The following is a 17,500-nucleotide window of genomic DNA, read 5'->3' on the forward strand; positions in this document are numbered from 1 at the left end:
CAACGTACCTACACCCATTCCACCTACCAACACCCTTCACCACCACCTACCTGCCCACACCTACCAACTCCCCCCCCCCACCAGCACCTACCCACACCCCTGAACTGAAAAAATTTTAACAATTTTTATGTTATATTGGTCTGCTATTTTTGTTATTTCTAGTGTTTTTTCGATATTCTAATTTTGTCCAATTTATGGTAGAGATTATTTTGCACGACTATTCGAGTCGTTTCCGGTATTCTACCGGCTATGTTTTGTTGTTTTTTTTTTTCTCTTAGCGGTTTTAATGGCCGATGGTTGTAATGATGCATAGTATTATTTAATTCAATTATTTTTTTGGTTGTGTAACGATTTTTCAAAACTCAAACATATATTTTTGATTATCTCTTTGTCAAAAATGTAAGTCAAAAGACAGTTAAGCCAAAAATGTAGATGAGCGCGGGTCGGAACATCATGTGCAAAGTCACATTAACAAGCCTCCTTGTTTGGAACTTAAAAAATCAGCTGCAGACATCTTGACATTGGATGAAGTAGGCCTTGAGAACATTCTCCAGCTAAAGTAGTTTACTCTGAACAAAGATATTTGAAAAGAGGTAAATTTGAACAGTAAGTAAGCTAGCAATCTAAAAAAATGTCATAAGTTTTGCTTTTCAGTAATAGCGTAAAATTGCATGAAATTTCTGTATTAACACCTCTTTTACAATGGATTGCTTTGAGAAAAAAAGGAACATTATACAACAATAATAAAAAATGATTTTGTTTGGGTATCAACATGTATTTGCGTAAAACAAGAATAAATGACAGACTGCCGACGAAAGCCGCAAAGTAGACTGTTGAAACCCACTGAATGGAACAGACCACCAATGTCATGTACGAAAACAATGATTCTAGAATCATGATTCTCAAATATATTTTTTTATGCAGAAAACTTTAAAACACAAACGAATCTCATTTATAATATTTTTAGTTTTCCGATCTGGATGATTTGCAAGGAATTTAGGCTGCAAATAGAACCCTAGCTGAGAAGACCGAACAAAAACGATTAAAAATTTGTAAGAAATTTTTGGTTTCTTCGGTTTCAAACGTAAGAAAGCTTTGGTATGTTCGGTTTGTTCAAAATTGTTGGTTGCCAACGGAAGATAGATTCGGTATGATCATTTTTAGATGATTTGGCATGTTCAGTATTTAAATTTAAGAGTAAATCGTCGGTATGTTTGGTTAAGACGAAAGAAATTGTCGGTTTTTTCCATCGTTTTCTCTGTATAATCTGGTCAAACGTTTTGATACCGCTTTTTGCAGACAAAACGGTTCTTCTCGGGAAAAAAACTTCTGAAACAATATTCGAATTCATTTAAGTTTTTGTTAGCTCATTCACAAAAATAATTGAACGAGTAAAAATTTCTTTACTCAGTAAAAATTTCAATAAAATTATTTTATACTTGTTGAATATTGATGAAAAATCTGTTGATTAAAATACATTCACTGAGTTTTGACATATTTTCTTGTAATTTGCAAGCAAAGTTTTTGAGGGTTGCTTGCGTTTCAAGAGGCCCAATGCCAATCGTTTTTATTGTTTGATCTGCTGGACTAATCTGCTTTTCAGACTCGGATCTTAAAAATCCTTGTTTTTCGCTAAACGATACCGAATCTGGCTAACGTTTAAAAACGACAATAACAAATCTCTTTTACCTTAAAAAACGAGGATACCGAATCTGTCTTACGCTTAAAAACGACAATACCGAATCTTTCTTATGTTAAATACCGAACAAAAACGACAATATCGACAAAAACTCATAGGAAATTTCGTCGTTTTTGGCTAGAATAAAACGACGATACCTTCTTATGTTGAAAAACCGACAATTTTTTAATTAGGGAAGGAGGTTACTCTTTCAATTTAGATTTAATAAGTGAGTGCGAAAGATATGTTCTTCAGTGAGAAAAGCCATTTATGATCAGTATCGATAAATAATGGTATATAACACAATTGACATAAAGACACATATCAAGAGAATAATAAATAGTGTCGAGCAAATAAATCCAACTGATGAACCGAAAAAGTAACTGACGGTGAGGTGAAGTGACGAAGTGGGGTGGCAACGAACATTGAAGAAAAAAACGTTTTAAAAATTTTTTCTTCCCGAACAAAACAGATTAAAGAAGTAAAGCAAATATCAAAAATGACATTGTTTGAATACCGATTTATTTTGAGAATTTTTATATGAGGCGCTCCTGAAACAAGATTAAGAAGCCAAAGCCAGAAAAAAATTGTTTGGTTTGTATGGTGCACCAAACAGCACAAAAGTTGTCCGTAAACCATTTGATTCTCATATATTTCTGAACAAACAACTTTCACATAAATTTTAGCAATAGAAGAAAATAAACTGATATATGCAGGCAGCAAAGATAAACAAAGAGTCCAAATTTTGACTTGATTTCGTGAGTTATTGGTCGGACCCCACTTGTGGGGGGAGGAACTATATACTCAAATGGGTTTTTTTGTTCAGTCAATTTTGGCGGATCGATATTTTCATCGCAGAGAACTGTGAGTGGTGTCATCAAAAAGCTCGTCCGGCGTAGAATTCAAAATTAAAAAGTTTTTTTTTGAAATTCGTTTCTTTCAAGGAGTCATCGGGGATTGAAGTTTTGTGTGTACACGGGATATTTGGCATGATTTTGTTCACTTTTAGTGTAATTTTTCTTCAAATTAAGATATTTTCTATAAAAAATAGTAATTCAAAATCACAATTCGGGCCAAAAATGAATCAATTTTGTGTTCCTTATAGACTAAAGGGTATAAAAAGTGTAGATCTGGTCTCATGGGGAAGTTCACTATCAAAAAAAAAAATTCGAATTCTATTTCAGAGCTCATTTTTTCAGAAAGGTTTTCATTTTTTTGCTTCTTTGAGTCACCTAGAAACTGGTTACTTTTGATATCACTGTTCTGTTAATGGCAAACTTCATTTACAGTCAAATGAAGCCCAATGAAAAAAATTTGGTTTTCAAGGAATTGCTCATGTTTTATTGGCTTCGACTCTGAATTTTCGTAATTTTAAATCTAATTTTGATTTTCTTTTTGAAGGTTTTACAGAATTTTTGGCATATACTCAAAATACAAATTACAAAAATTCTCGTGATGAGCATTATGTGAACCTATCTAGTGCTTTGAGTGGACAGCTAATGGAATAAAAAGCTAATAAAAACTTCAAAAGGAGTTTTTCGAAATTTTTTTTCATTATTAACCAATCATAAACTTATTCTCGTGAACTGTAAGTCAATCTCCGTGATGAATGCACACTCCTCCTACGTACTGCAACCAAATTAAATCTGTTCAGCGGTTTTGTCTTCTAACTACTGGTTATATGGCTTCAACACCACAAGATTTCAAAAAATTTTTAAATTTTTTTTGGACATTTTCGTATTATCGGTTACATTAGAAATCTTACCACATTATCCTTATTTGATGGCTCCCAATGGCTTAGAGAAGACCTTCAATGAATCAAAGATGAATGTTCAGAGAATAGATTATGGTTTAAATGGCTTCGACAATTTCTTCTCTCATTTTTCTACTGAACGTGTGGTTTTTGCCTGTTTTTGTTGTTGTTTTTATAGTCTTAAGACTTATTGTGATGTCATATTGTTCACCCATTAACCCAATTTTTTTTTTGTTTTTTCGGTGCATATCTGAGCGTATTTATTACGTTGAAAATTATTGAAATTAATGGCTGTTAAGACTTTAAAAATAATTGTTCGAAAGTTTTTTTGAACATTAACTAACCTTAAACATTTTTTTCGTGAACTATTAATCGGTCTCAGTATTAACAGTACCCCAATTTTTTCTGTTGCAACTCAAATTATTCTTTTTAGCGGTTTAATCTTCTGACTATTGGTTATATGACCTCAATGCCTCAAGATCTCAAAAAATTTTTTTGTCTTTTTCCTATTATTGGTTGCTTTTGAAATCACATTATCCTAATATTTATAGCTCTCATTGGCGCAAAATAGACGTTCATAAAACTACAGATGAAGTTTTCAGACTTAAATTGTTTCGACACTTATTTCTCCCAATTTTCTACAGAATTTTTTGTTTATGCCTGTTTTTGTTATTGTTTTCATAGTCATAAGACTCATTTTGGTCTGTAACTGATTACTTATGCATTACAAACATTCTTTCCCTCCGATTGGAGCATTTCGGAGCGTATCTATTAACTTCCAAAAAAAACTATTGATTTAATGGCTGTTAAGACTTTCAAAAAGATTTTGAGAAACTTTTTTTGATTATTAACGAACCTTTGCTTTTTTCGTGAACTTTTAGTCAGTCTGAGCTTTAGTAGGACCCCTTCCCTTCTACTGCAACCAAAAGTAATGTGGTTAGCGGTTTCATCTTTTATCTATTAGTTTTACTGCTTCAATGCCACGATTTTTCACAATTTTCTTTTTAATTTTTGCATATTTTTTTCTAATTTTTGGTTAATTTTAAAATCTTATCAGTTTACACTATGAAGGATTGTTCCCATTGGCTCAGGGAGGTTGTTCAACGGATCGTAGATTATTTTTTTTAGATTGGAGCTCATGGTTTAAATTGCTTCGACACTTTCTTATCTCATTTTTCTACTGAATTTTTGGTTTTTGCATCTATTTGTTGTTGTGTCCATAGTCAATGACTAGCTGTAATGTCTTATTGATAACTTTTGGATTTTGAACGGAACATTTTTGTTGTCCCATGGAGGCATATTTTTGCGCATTTACTGGCTTCCGATGAGAGCTACTGAGTTTAATAGGCGTTGATACTACGAGTTTTCTAAAAAAAAATTTTGGAGTTTCTATAGTATTTGTTCAAATTTGTTATTTTTTGAACTCAAATTGTTAAAAAGAAACAATCACAATGCTGTTAAAAAATTAGTTGAAAATAAAAATGTTTTCAACTGAAAAGTTCAATATTTAAGGATTTCGACAATTTTCTCGCACAGTTTTTTTTATGAATTTGCTGTTTCTGACTATTTTTTTGTTCTTTAGGTAGCCGTAAATTGCTGAACGGTCTCATCAGCCTGTAATTGAGGAATGAATGAATGATGTTACCCAAAGCAGTCACTTTATAGCCAAAGCAGTCTTAAAGTTTATTATATACATTTTCAAAGATTTTTCAATTTTTTCAGTTCTTGTTGTTCTTTTGACCAACTTGTAACTTATTTTCATCATTGAAAGGTTCCATCCCATTTCATTTATTTCAAAACATCATATCTACTTATATTATGTCGTCAGTTTATTTTTGTACAATATGCGTTTGCATAAACGTTTTTTGAGTGGTCAATTTTTGTAACTCTGTTTCTCTTCTTCCAGCACAATCGCGTAATAGCAGATCCCAATGGTTTTCAAAGGCGGCCCAAGTAAACTTTTTCAATCTCTCAGTTCAAATCTTTTCACCGAAATATTAGAAATATCAATTGATTTGAAAATACATAATGTTCAGATAATAGCCAATGATTTTAATGGTATCAGTAATTTGTGTTTTTGCAATCCGTTTGTAATTTTTTCTGAATCTTTAGTCCCTTTCTATGACTTAGTCTATACAAAGGCAGGTTGTTTTGGTTTCGTAATAACTTTTTAGCAAAATACCAAGGATTATTTTGTGAAAAGTTAATGAATAAGGCTTTTGAAAGCTCTTGATTTAAAAAATGTTGATTAATTTTTGAATTTCGCTCTATTTTTCGTTCTCTTTGTCGACTTGTTAGCTTGTCTCATTAGGAAGAGTTAGGAATAAATGTTCACAATTTAATGTTCCATAAGTGATTTCAGAAGTAATTGTTTTCGTAAGGTAAGCCAGGGAGTTAACATAATGCAAAAAAGACGTCACGAACACAAATTTTAACTGCAAAGCAGTAAAAGTCACTTAAGTCAATTCCAAGATGTCAGGGTAAGACAAAAAAATCTGTTAGTCGAAGTAAAAAAATTGGACCGCAATAATAGTCACCTGGAATTGCTGACAAGGTTATTAATAAAGATTATAAAAGACGCCATTCAAGTCATTCACTATATCTTGGTTGACCTTCGCGAAGGTATCAAGCTTCTAATCAACGACTTCGTTTGATTGCCAAATTTTCTTTTGAAGAAATCCACTTCCGTCTTACTATGTCTATTAAAAAATCGCAATTAACTTTCGAGCGCAATTTTTGACAAACCCTAATTATAGTAATTGGTACTGTAACAACTTCATTAAAATTTATCAACAGCGAAATATAAACCGAAGCACTCAATTTTTTTTTGCATTTTTGTTAGAATCTAACAAATCCCAGATTGAAGTCCCAGACCAAAAGTCAATATGTCCAGACCGTTCCAGACAATACATATCTATGTCCAGACAAATCAGACGGAAAACGTATCTATGTCCGGATTTTCGTGCGCCCAAAATAATTGTGCATTCATGTCCAGACTATCATGCATTCAAAAGTGCCTATGTTCAGACTTTCGTACTGTCAAAATTTTTTGTGCGTTCTTCGTGCTTTCAAAAGTGCGTATGTCCGAATTTTAAAAACGTTCATGTCCCGAACTATTGCCATTTTTATTCTTATAAGTTTTACACAACGTATTTATAATGTATTCTTTTCAACAATTACATGTCATGGTGATCGTTGTTATTAAATACCCCAGCAGATGGTACATTTCAAATTAATAAAAGGTGCTTGATGAAAATATTTGTTGAAGGGGGTGCGAGCCACCCATTAATTAAAACTTGATTTTGATTTACAACTTAAGCAATGATCTACAATTCTAGGCGTGAAATTTTCCTCGCAGAAAGTTTTTACTCGAGTGAACACAATGGTAGGAAGGTTTGGTCAAACATGGGCTTATCAGCTTTTGGCATTCTTGTTTTCAATCCAAAATTTTTGTGAGCTCCAGGTTCACTATGTATAGACTTTGTGAGTTCATTCCGGTCTGAACATATCAACTTTATCTTGGACCTCAGCCTCGGAAAATTCAAGTTCGATTCTATATGTTATATTTGCAAAAAAACACACTGAAGGTTATAATCATTGAGCGACACATTGAAAGATTTTTTTTGTTCGAAAAACGTAGATACCACATGTTTTTCTTAAAGATAACATAAACCCTGTGTTCTTGCTGATTATTCTGTATTATTTGTGGTAGCAGTTACACAAGCCGATTTGCAAACCAGACAATTTTCACGCAATGATTCCACGTGATAGAAAAAAATTTGGCATATCTGTAATTTAAGTTGTCACTGGCTTTGCCCGCGATTCCTAATTAATTCTCATAGCGGAAGAGACGCAAGCCATGGACATTGGTCCGCTTAGGTTCTTGCCCACTAGATATTTAAAAAATGAGGTATTTTTGTTTCTTTCGTGTACTGGAAAACATCCTATTAGTTCTATGCGTGGTTAAGATTGTAACGGCTAAATATGTTGTTTCTGATGTAACTATTTCATAGCTTTGGGCTTGCTTTTATGTCAACTTATTTTTACCTCAGTTACTTTGAGTTCACATTACTTTGTGTATATGCATTAAGATACTCAGCTCTTAGAATCAATTCAAAAATCCAATTCACTTATTTCCTACACCTCAATTTCTATTGACCTCTCCTTTTTTAATATGTTTTAATATATGATCGGTAAGATATGATTGCTAACATTACAAGTAATTACCAGTAATTCGTATATTACTTTGGAAGATTAACAAGCATCAAGCATAACTTTTATGATTGGTACCAGTCAATTAGGGATTAGCCACCATGGTGTAATTTGACAGTTTACTATTACGGCGTAATGAATCAGTACTTCTAAGCCGTAAAACTGGGGCCCGGTTGCACAATTTGTAACCTTTTTTGTTCATATAAATAGTTGATGTTAGTCCAACTCTTTTTTAGCACCCAATCTGTTATACCCCCTCCCTCCAGAACGCCTATTTTTGAACGCTCCATGTGGCGCAGATGCTATTTTTTTCCAAGAAATTGTTTCAAATTAGAACGGGTTGCTACAATATGGGATCTCAATTTGTGTATGCCGTTCTAACTTGACGGTCTCTAAGGATCTAAGGATGTGTGCCTATGGCTTTTTTGTGCTATAAGTCTTAATTTAAAGATTGGGACTGAAAGTGTTATTTTACAAAATGATTAGTATAAATAAACACAGTTGCTAATTACCAGTGAAATTGGGTTGAGCTGCCCGATAGTTGTTGTTTTGGAATAGCCTGGTGCCATTGAGCCTCTGGTTGATTCGTTGTCTATTAATTGTTTATGTTCTTTGGAAGGCACGTCTAAGTTAAAATGTTTTTGAAAGATATGTTTAATCTTTTTTAAACTAGAAATTGATAGCACAATTTTTTGACAAAAGACTAAGCTGTTGTCTGAAGCCGTTATTGAAAAAAATCAGTCCCATCCCACTCATTTGCTCAATATTATCAAAGAAGCATGGGCCATTAGGGGGTGAGTTCACGTTCACGTTCTTAGTGAAACGGTTCCTTAATTTTCCGTGAAATTGGCCGTGAAATTAAGAGAATAAAGTCTGCTCTTTTCAAGAAATTGTTGTTGCTTTTTCCCCTAAAAGATTTTAAGAAGCCGGAGTTTTGGGGCCTGTTCGGTGCCTAATTTTTTCTCCGTCTGCTCTTTAAAAATCGATTACCGTGAAGTTTGTTGGGGAATTTATTGCATTCCTCCTGATACACATTCCTTGCACTTATTATTTTCCCTTAGTTGAAGCTGTCAATTCAAGAGCAGGGAAATTAAGCCGTACTTGCGACGCCTATCTAAATTTAGTTCTTTTTCTAGTTTAAAAGTGGTCCTAAATAATCCAGTCTTAACTTTAGGCTCGTTTACTAATCAGAAAAGTAAAGGCTCAAATGTTAATTTATTGTTAGCCTAAGCGCGGGTTAATTTGTTTGATGGATGCTAACAGTAAGGGTAATCAACGCTTTAAGGTATGCGGTCAATATGCCGGATTAATTATGGGTTCATTTCCAGCAGCTCTAATAATACAGTTGAGCTGTAAGAACTCAAAAGTTGTTGGGGGGGTGTAAAAAATCCACTCTAATTTTAATCTTAAAAATTTGTTAACTGAATCTTCCTGGTTGAGCCTAGAAAATAGTGCGTGATCATTATTTGCCAGTGCGCGTTATGTAAGCACAATTGTTGCGATAAGATTCCATGTCTTTTGTGGCGTCCGGCACATAACCCTAGTCCACTTTAACCAACAAAATCTTGAAACGATATGTTAACGATATGTTTGGGGGTAATGTGGTAATGTCAGCGTTTTTATCTTTCTAGGTGCGTCACAGGGCAACAGCAGGGACTCTGGGTTTTACATGGGAATTGCATTGTCAGTCGTCCTCGGTGTCATAATCATCATTGGCGCGGTTGTCGCAATCTACTTCAAAGTGCGAAAAAAGTATGAGCAATAAACACATGCAACACAAAATATCATCTAAAAGAAGATGCAATTACCCTGTGTGAACATATAAGCCCCTTTTTTGAATAAAAAATAAGAATGTGAAAAGGTTGGTGACGTCGATCACAGCGCAAAAAGCGTAGCTTGTCGAGTATAAAACAACGCAGGTTTTTAATTTTGTCCTTATAATTGCCCGGGTTGAGGTCGTGGAAGTATGAACCAGACGATCCAGACACAAAACACCCATGACTCGACAGTCCAGACAATAATTGGAGTATGAATCGAAACTCCGGGAAATTGTGCGAAATTGTGCGAAATAGCGCGAACAATCAGAAATTGTTCGACAGTGGTTCGACAAACCAGACAGTGCGAAACTGCGCGACAGTCAGTCAATAGACCAGACACTAACAGAATTATTAACACACTTGGACACGCAGACACGCATGACACACCACACACACATAAACAATTCACCCACACACACACACACACACACACACACACACACACACACACACACACACACACGTACGCACACGCGCACACACACACACACACACACACACACACACACACACACACACACACACACACGTACGCACACGCACACACACACACACACACACGTACGCACACGCACACACACACACACACACACACACACACGTACGCACACGCACACACACACACACACACACACACACACACACACACACGTACGCACACGCACACACAGACGCACACACATGCACGCTTATTTGAAAATTTTATTTTAAAACGTCTATTTGAGAATAGTTGGAACATTATGTGCAATCGCACATTAACGAGCCTCCTTGTTTAATTCTGGTTTTAATCTATGACATTATTATACCTTTATTATTATTTTACTTTGTCTGTTTAGTGTTTCTTTTTTGGAGAGAGCTTTTCGAGCCTAGTTTTTTTTCTAGTGCTCTGCTCAATTCTCATACAGTTGTTTGTTTGTAACTCCGCCGTAGCCGGTCCCCAGCCCGGTTGAGAGAAGGAGGAGGGAAACACACCCAAAACATACTGGAAAATCTCAAAAAGTTGTTCGTTAGTTCAACTGTAGATTTTTTCCGACAGTATTTAACCTATTTCAGCTCTCGAAATACGAGATGCATGACTCGAATTATGTAGATTTATGATTCGAAGTAGGGGCCGCATGAATCGAATTAGGTTGATTTATGATTCGAAACGGTAGGATTATGACTCGACAGACCGGGTCATTGTTCCGAAATACCAAATTTATGAATCGAAAGACCGGGTCATTGTTCCGAAATACATGATTTATGATTCGAAATACAAGATGCATGACTCGAATTATGTGGATTTATGATTCGAAATACGAGATGCATGACTCGAATTATGTAGATTTATGATTCGAAGTAGGGGCCGCATGAATCGAATTAGGTTGATTTATGATTCGAAACGGTAGGATTATGACTCGACAGACCGGGTCATTGTTCCGAAATACCAGATTTATGAATAGAAAGACCGGGTCATTGTTCTGAAATACCAGATATATGATTCGACTTACCGGGTCATTAACTTCTTCCGGGTCCGTGTATTTAACGACCCGGAATGACACCCCCCAGACGACGTTTTGTCGAGTCATATTTCTACCACCTCGCCCCGGGTGGCCTATTAGTGTCGCGTATTTCCTTCCAGGGATTATCAATTCAATAAAAGCAAATCACTGACTCATTTGATATCGTAATTTTCTGAAACTTGCTTTTCATTTTTGTCTGAAACAAAATTTGCAACAGTTTTCGTTAACTGTAATTGGCTGTAAATCGTTAACTTCAATTCAATTCAATTAAAAAAATTTATCGAGAACTCAGTTGATATTCATGTGCTTAAGTTATCATCATTTATGTATACATTAGGGACAGAGAACGATTACAGAATAATTTAGTTTTTCGACTTAGAGCAACTCCAACTGAAGTTTAACAAAGATCATTATCGTTTGACTTGAATTCCGATAGCAAACTGATCACGGATATGAGCCTATTACGCAATGCATAATTTCATACTACTACTAAAGTATTATGGATAAAACTGACTAAAAATAGAGGTATTATTCGACTTCGAGTAAATGGTTTTACTTTTGAGGGAATTTAATTCGATGATACACTTTAATTTGATGCCGCTAAAGTGTTAATTTTGGCACGATGTGACTGTAGGTTTTTGAAGAGAAACAAAGAAGCAAGGAATCTGAATCAAGTGCGTTGTGATCTGTCATTTGCAGTCAGTAATTTGTAGAACTAGAGTTTCAAAACAATTTCGTTGAAATTGAAACCTAAAAAAATCAACAATTTGTTTCAGAAATCCTGATAGGAACCCTGACCGAACTGAAGAGAGCGTATATGAAGAATATGAACCGTAAGTAATAATATTACTATACAAAGTAATTGAATTCTATTGGGAGGTTGCCTCTTATTCGACTCAAAGGGAAGTAATGGTGAATTTTTAAAAAATAATCGGGGAATTCTATTTTTAGAGGATATGTTTTAGAGGAAGTATAATGTTGCACGTGAAAAAAGTGTATAGACTAGAAAAAAGTATATAGAGTGGATGTTGTTCAAGAATCATTCTGAGGAGAACGAGAAACGTAGGTGTAAAAAAAGAGCCAAGCGATCAATATTTTTGATATCGTGCAGTTTTCTCAAAGCGTCTTTTAGTTTCAACTCCAATTTTTCCAAAAGTTGATTATTTCAATTATCCTAGCTAGTAATAGTACGTTTGGGATGGGATCATGTTTGATGTTTGAAACAATCATTAAATGAAAAATGGAGCTATTTTTAGTTGTCGATTATTGGTAGTCGATTATTAAATGAAGAATATTATTATTGTACCTTTTGTTTTTACCAGAAGTTGTTTTGGAATCTCAAATTGTGACGTCAGTTTTCCAGATATTTTATCAGTTTTTCTTATTAATTAATAGTTTAGTGGTTATTTTTTCAAAGTTTTTTGGGTAATGAAGAAGGGAAAATTTTCCACTATAATTTTAAATAAGAGGGTGAAAGCGTTTTGATTTTTGTTCACAAGCAACAAATTGACTTCTATTTTTACTTTTTTACTGAGATCTTGTTATTGGAGGGAGTCTATTTTGTAAATTACTTTCCCAATCATTTCTCATTCCATTCTAAGGTTCTAATTTTCTTGTTTTCTCTTGGCAAATTCTTTGAATTTCGAAATCAGCACTTGTCCTGTTATGCTTTCTATTTGCCACAATGCAATTTAGAAACTGAGCGTAACGTCTTTCTTCGGCATTCACCAAATTTGGGCAACTTGTCTTGCTGATTATTTCCTTGCGATGACTTTTATTGTTCCGACCACTCTCTGAGGGGGGAGGAACTATAAACTCAAACGGGTTTTTTCTGTTCAGTCAATTTTGGCCGATCGAGCTGTGAGTGGTATCATTAGAAAGCGAAAAATCGGTCAGACGAAAAATCAGTCGTAAAAAATGTTACGTAACATGACTAAAAAGAAAAAGCGTCCGAGTTCGCGCAGGAGAAATTAAGCATACATAATAATATATTGTTTCCATAGATCCAAAGGACAAAATATCTTAAACATGTATATTGACATCAAGACAAAATGATTATAACTATTGGAGAGCACTATTAGGCTACGAAGGCCTGTTTTCAAGTGTCTCAAGCGGAAATGAAATCACTGACGTATATGCTGTTAAGAAAAACAGGAAAAATTACCACTTTCAAAAAATACAGAATTATTAACATTTAATGTCAAAATTTGGTCTCTTAACTAGTAAATTTAGATAATAAATTCCAATTGTCTACGATGTAATTATCAAGAATTTTCCAAACAAAAAAACTTTAGTTTGAAAGTTTATTTTAGTACGAATGTTATTTACAAAGTTTGCCAAATACAATAGAAAACAATTCATCGCCTTCCTGAATTTAGAGCTGCCGGAAAAATTCTAATATTTGTTTTTGAGTGGAAAAATTTCCTACATCATCGTAATTTTAGGAATCTCATCTTCGGAGGCTCAATGATCAAGAGATGAGAATGAGTTTTTGTTCCCAATTATTTTTGTAGCTGTTTTGAAAATTCCATAGAGGTGTAGTGCGGATACATGGTAAATGGGTAGTTTTCTTCTGATTGTTGAAATGGATGCATAATTCCTTTTGAATATCAAAATTCTTGCAATTCTGTTTATCATAATGCTCAGTAGTTTGAGAATTGTTTGCTTTATACATCCATATCTTAGAATTCCGTACCAAGCAACTGGTTGCACATTTGCTTTATGATCCGCTATCTGTGCTTAAATAAATTCTCAAAATTTAGAGAAGGGAACAGAAATTTGTTAATTTTCCTCTTTTGGATTTTCTTTTTGTAGAACCTATAATTTTTTGTTTTTACCAGCATTCAAGGTGAGCTGATTCTTGAGCCAAATTTCAGGCATATCTAGGTTTTTGTGGTGCGCATCCTCTTTTGGTCTTCAGATCATATTTGGTTTACATTTCAGTATGATCTGCACACGAAATTGTTCCAACTCGCGTTGTAGTGGAATCAATATCATGTATATAGATATTTAATAACAAAGTTGAAAAGAGCGCACACTGGGGTACACCAAATGTGTAGTCTTTGTTGTTGAATTTTGTACTATTACTAGATATGATGTTGCTAATTCTAGCACAGGTCCCCTATTCTGCAACTAAAGCTTTTTTAGAACAAAATTTGATTGTAAACAGTGTCAAAAACTTTTTAAGATCAGAGAATTCGCATGTAGTTCCCACTGTATTTCGTCCAGTTTAATCTCAGGTTCTCAACAAATCATTCGAGTGCATCAATTGTACTTCGTTGCTCTCTGAAATCGACTTGATTTTTCTGTGTTACTAAGGAAACAATTCGCCTGAATAATATTTTCTCGAAGACTTCCCAATTGTTGGTATGAGAGATATTGGCCGGTAATTGGATGGCTAAATTTGATCTCCATCCTCAATGACTGGAAATATTTTCGTTTTTTTCAAAACTTTCCCTTTCTCCACGCAATTGTTTAAAAAATTCCTATACTTAAGGGGATGTTGAAGAAGCAAAATTTTTTTAGAAAACAGTTTTTTTATCAGATTAAAAGCATCCACGCTCTATTTGTTTGTTTAACTGTCTAAGAAGATTTTTGTTTTACAGACAAACATGCTACGTACGGGTTAGCAGCTTGAGCTAGTTGTTGCTACATTGTCAAATTTAGTTGCCAGTTTGTCGCCTATTCGGGGAAAAATTATTGAAGAAAGACACGATTGTGTTGCTTTTGACTCAACTGAGAGCTCTCTAGCGACGTCAAAAAAGTTTTTGTTACCATTGCTGGGTTTCATAGCAACTTCTGCTTGACATAATTGTCAAATTGTTCCTCTTATTAGTTGTTCGACTACTTTGATTTTTCATCATACTTCTTGGCTCTATCAGATTTTTTTATGAGATATAAATGTCTTTAATGTCCTCTCTTGGAAGCAGTGTTTTTAACTTCGTAGTCAATCCAACATTTTAGCTTTTTAACTAAAAACCTTTAAAAGCGTCAGCGGATCCAGTTTTTCCTTTCACCAATGTCTGTGAATTTTTTATAAGAAAATTGTAATCTTTACTGTTTAAGAATTTCTTGGCTGCTAAAAGCTTTTCATTGTAGAACTCAATATTTGCCCTTAACTTTTTTAATGATTCTCGGGTTTTCCAGTTTTGACTTGCAAATTTTTTACTTATATCTCATGTACTCTTGTCTGGTATCTGCATTGCAAATCAATAGTGATCTATCAAAGCATTTTTTCCAAAATTTGGAGGGATCGGAAGTTTGTGAAATCTAATTACTTGCGTAGTTTTTATTTTGTTTTGTCTCCCGAGTTGCAGTATTAGGGCCAGCAAGTGCTATCTTTTTTGCTTGAAAGATATATGTTAGTTGCCTAAAACTTTTGTTCCCTTATGAAAGAAGATTATATTGAAGTCTCTACAGAGTGTGTTTCATATCTGGCTTCACCATTTCGCCTAAAAACTAAAACTTTCCAAATGTACGGAACGTTTTTGCAATAGAGCAAATTGGGAGACGAAAAAGCAGTTTATAGAGCTTTGGAATTTCTGTTCTTGAAAACTATAGAGACAGACTGATTAGAGTTTTTCTCCAGTTCTCAAGGATTTTACCTTTAGCACTACACTTTACACAAATACGGACACCGCCATCTCTTTTTCGTATCCGCACTTATGATGGCAAATAAATTTGGAAGATTAAGCAATTCCTTCTTCCATTATTATTAAATCTTGTTTCCCTAATGCATGAAACTAGTGGTTGTTGCTCGTTGTTCACAAAAAATTTGAATTCATCATATTTTTTGGCAGAGATCTAACTTTTTGCAACAAAATAACAATTAATTCGTTTTTTCCACAGGCTATCGTTTTTGTTTACCTAAGAAGGAACATTTATCATAACGCGGCCGCAGCAAAGCATAGTATTTTCTCTCCAAAAGTTTTATACAATTGATTTCAGAAATCGCACAATGATAAAAAAACAAAAAGATACATAATGAAAATATATTTTTAAGTTATTAAATAACGGTTTCTTAAAAAGAGTGTTTAGGACAGCTTTAAGTTTCAACCACAGCTGACTCCATCGAAAATAAGGAGTTGCTGTTCGTTTTGTATGTCAGTGTAACTATCCAACTTCAATTGCAAAGTGCGTATATCACAGACTGCTAATGACTAGTTGAAAAAAATCACAAACAACATGGTGATCATTATTAATTAACTTCTGAGAATTTAGAGGTTTTATCTCTTCTGTATTCTTTTCAGTTCAAAAATAATTTTACATTTGAAACATGTTTTTAAGGATATCAGAGTTTTAAGTAGACTAGAAAATAAACAGAAAGATTTTTGTTTTCCATTGTCATGAGGGTAAGCGTTTTCTTGTTTTATTTCCTTTTTTTACAGAATGACCTTGTTTTTTGATTGTCAAATGCGGAGAGAAACAACTGCTCCGGATTCTTGGCAGTTGAATTTGGATTTTTGTCTTTCTTCTTGATAGCAGTAACAATGTTCAGTTCATCAATCTCATTGATTTTTTATTACATTGATTTTGTTGGCCGTTGTTCACCGACATAGCCACATTACAGTTGTGAGTGCCTAAAATCAAGTTTTCTTCGACAGCATCGGTTTCGGTTCGATACTCTACTTCAGGCATTGGCTCATTCAAATACCTTCAATTTTCCGTTCATATGCATTTTCACATTTCGTAGCACTCTTTTGTTTTCAAATAATACCAACTTATCATTAAAAAAAAGATTTTTCATTTGACAATCGGAAATTAATTTGATTTGATTCTTTTAGAAGAAAAATGCAATCGTTGCTGTTTAAGCCGTCTGCTAAATTTTGTATCGAAGGACTCAACATTTGCTCTTCATTTTTGAATGCTTCTCGGGTTTTGCAGTTTTGACCATGCGAGAACTGCAAGTTTTTATGCTCACACCTCTTGCATTCCTTTCCGATATCTGCAATTCAACGCAATAGCGATAATTCACATAATTTGTTTCCAAACTTAGAGTGAACGGTATTTTGTGAAATATAAACTGTTTTGTCTTTTTTTTTTACATTTTTGTCTCCCGAGTGGCAGTATTAGAGCCAGAGTGCTAGCATTTTTCGTTGCGAAATGGATGTTTGATTCTAGGAGTTATTCCTCTATGAAGGAAAAATACATTGAAGTCACTACAGAGTATAAGTCTCATATCTGAAATCTCAATTTCGTCCAGAAAGTTTCCTAATGTATGCAAACTTTTCTCAATTGTGCAACTTGGGGAAGGTAAATGCAGCTTATAACGAACTCGAAATCTTTTTGCTGGACAAGTAAAGAGACAATTTGAACAGAATTGTTTGCCAGTTTCTATGGACTTTTTTTAGCACTACACTTTACACAAAAGCCAACACTGCCACCTCCTTTATTCCTCTCTGCGCTTATGATGGTATTATGATTTATACGGTCACAAAAAGGCTTTCTATCAGTATTGTTAAACCATGTTTCCGTTATGCTTGAAACTAATTGCTAATGTTTGTCGTTCACAAAAATTACGAATTCATCATTTTTTTGG

General features: G+C 34.1%; 1 protein-coding gene across 1 annotated transcript in view; it reads left to right on the top strand.

Moving 5' to 3' along the window:
* LOC142337011 (uncharacterized) overlaps nucleotides 1-17,500 on the top strand; it is a 28,112-nt gene that overhangs the window by 8,563 nt on the left and 2,049 nt on the right. The window contains exons 3-4 of the mRNA XM_075386026.1: nucleotides 9,275-9,395; nucleotides 11,739-11,795. Of these exons, the coding sequence (XP_075242141.1) occupies nucleotides 9,275-9,395; nucleotides 11,739-11,795 (178 nt within the window). The remainder of the gene's footprint in view (nucleotides 1-9,274; nucleotides 9,396-11,738; nucleotides 11,796-17,500) is intronic.

The sequence above is a fragment of the Convolutriloba macropyga genome, chromosome 3, assembly GCF_964194025.1.
Source record: "Convolutriloba macropyga chromosome 3, txConMacr16.3, whole genome shotgun sequence".
NCBI classification, from domain to species: Eukaryota; Metazoa; Xenacoelomorpha; order Acoela; family Convolutidae; genus Convolutriloba; species Convolutriloba macropyga.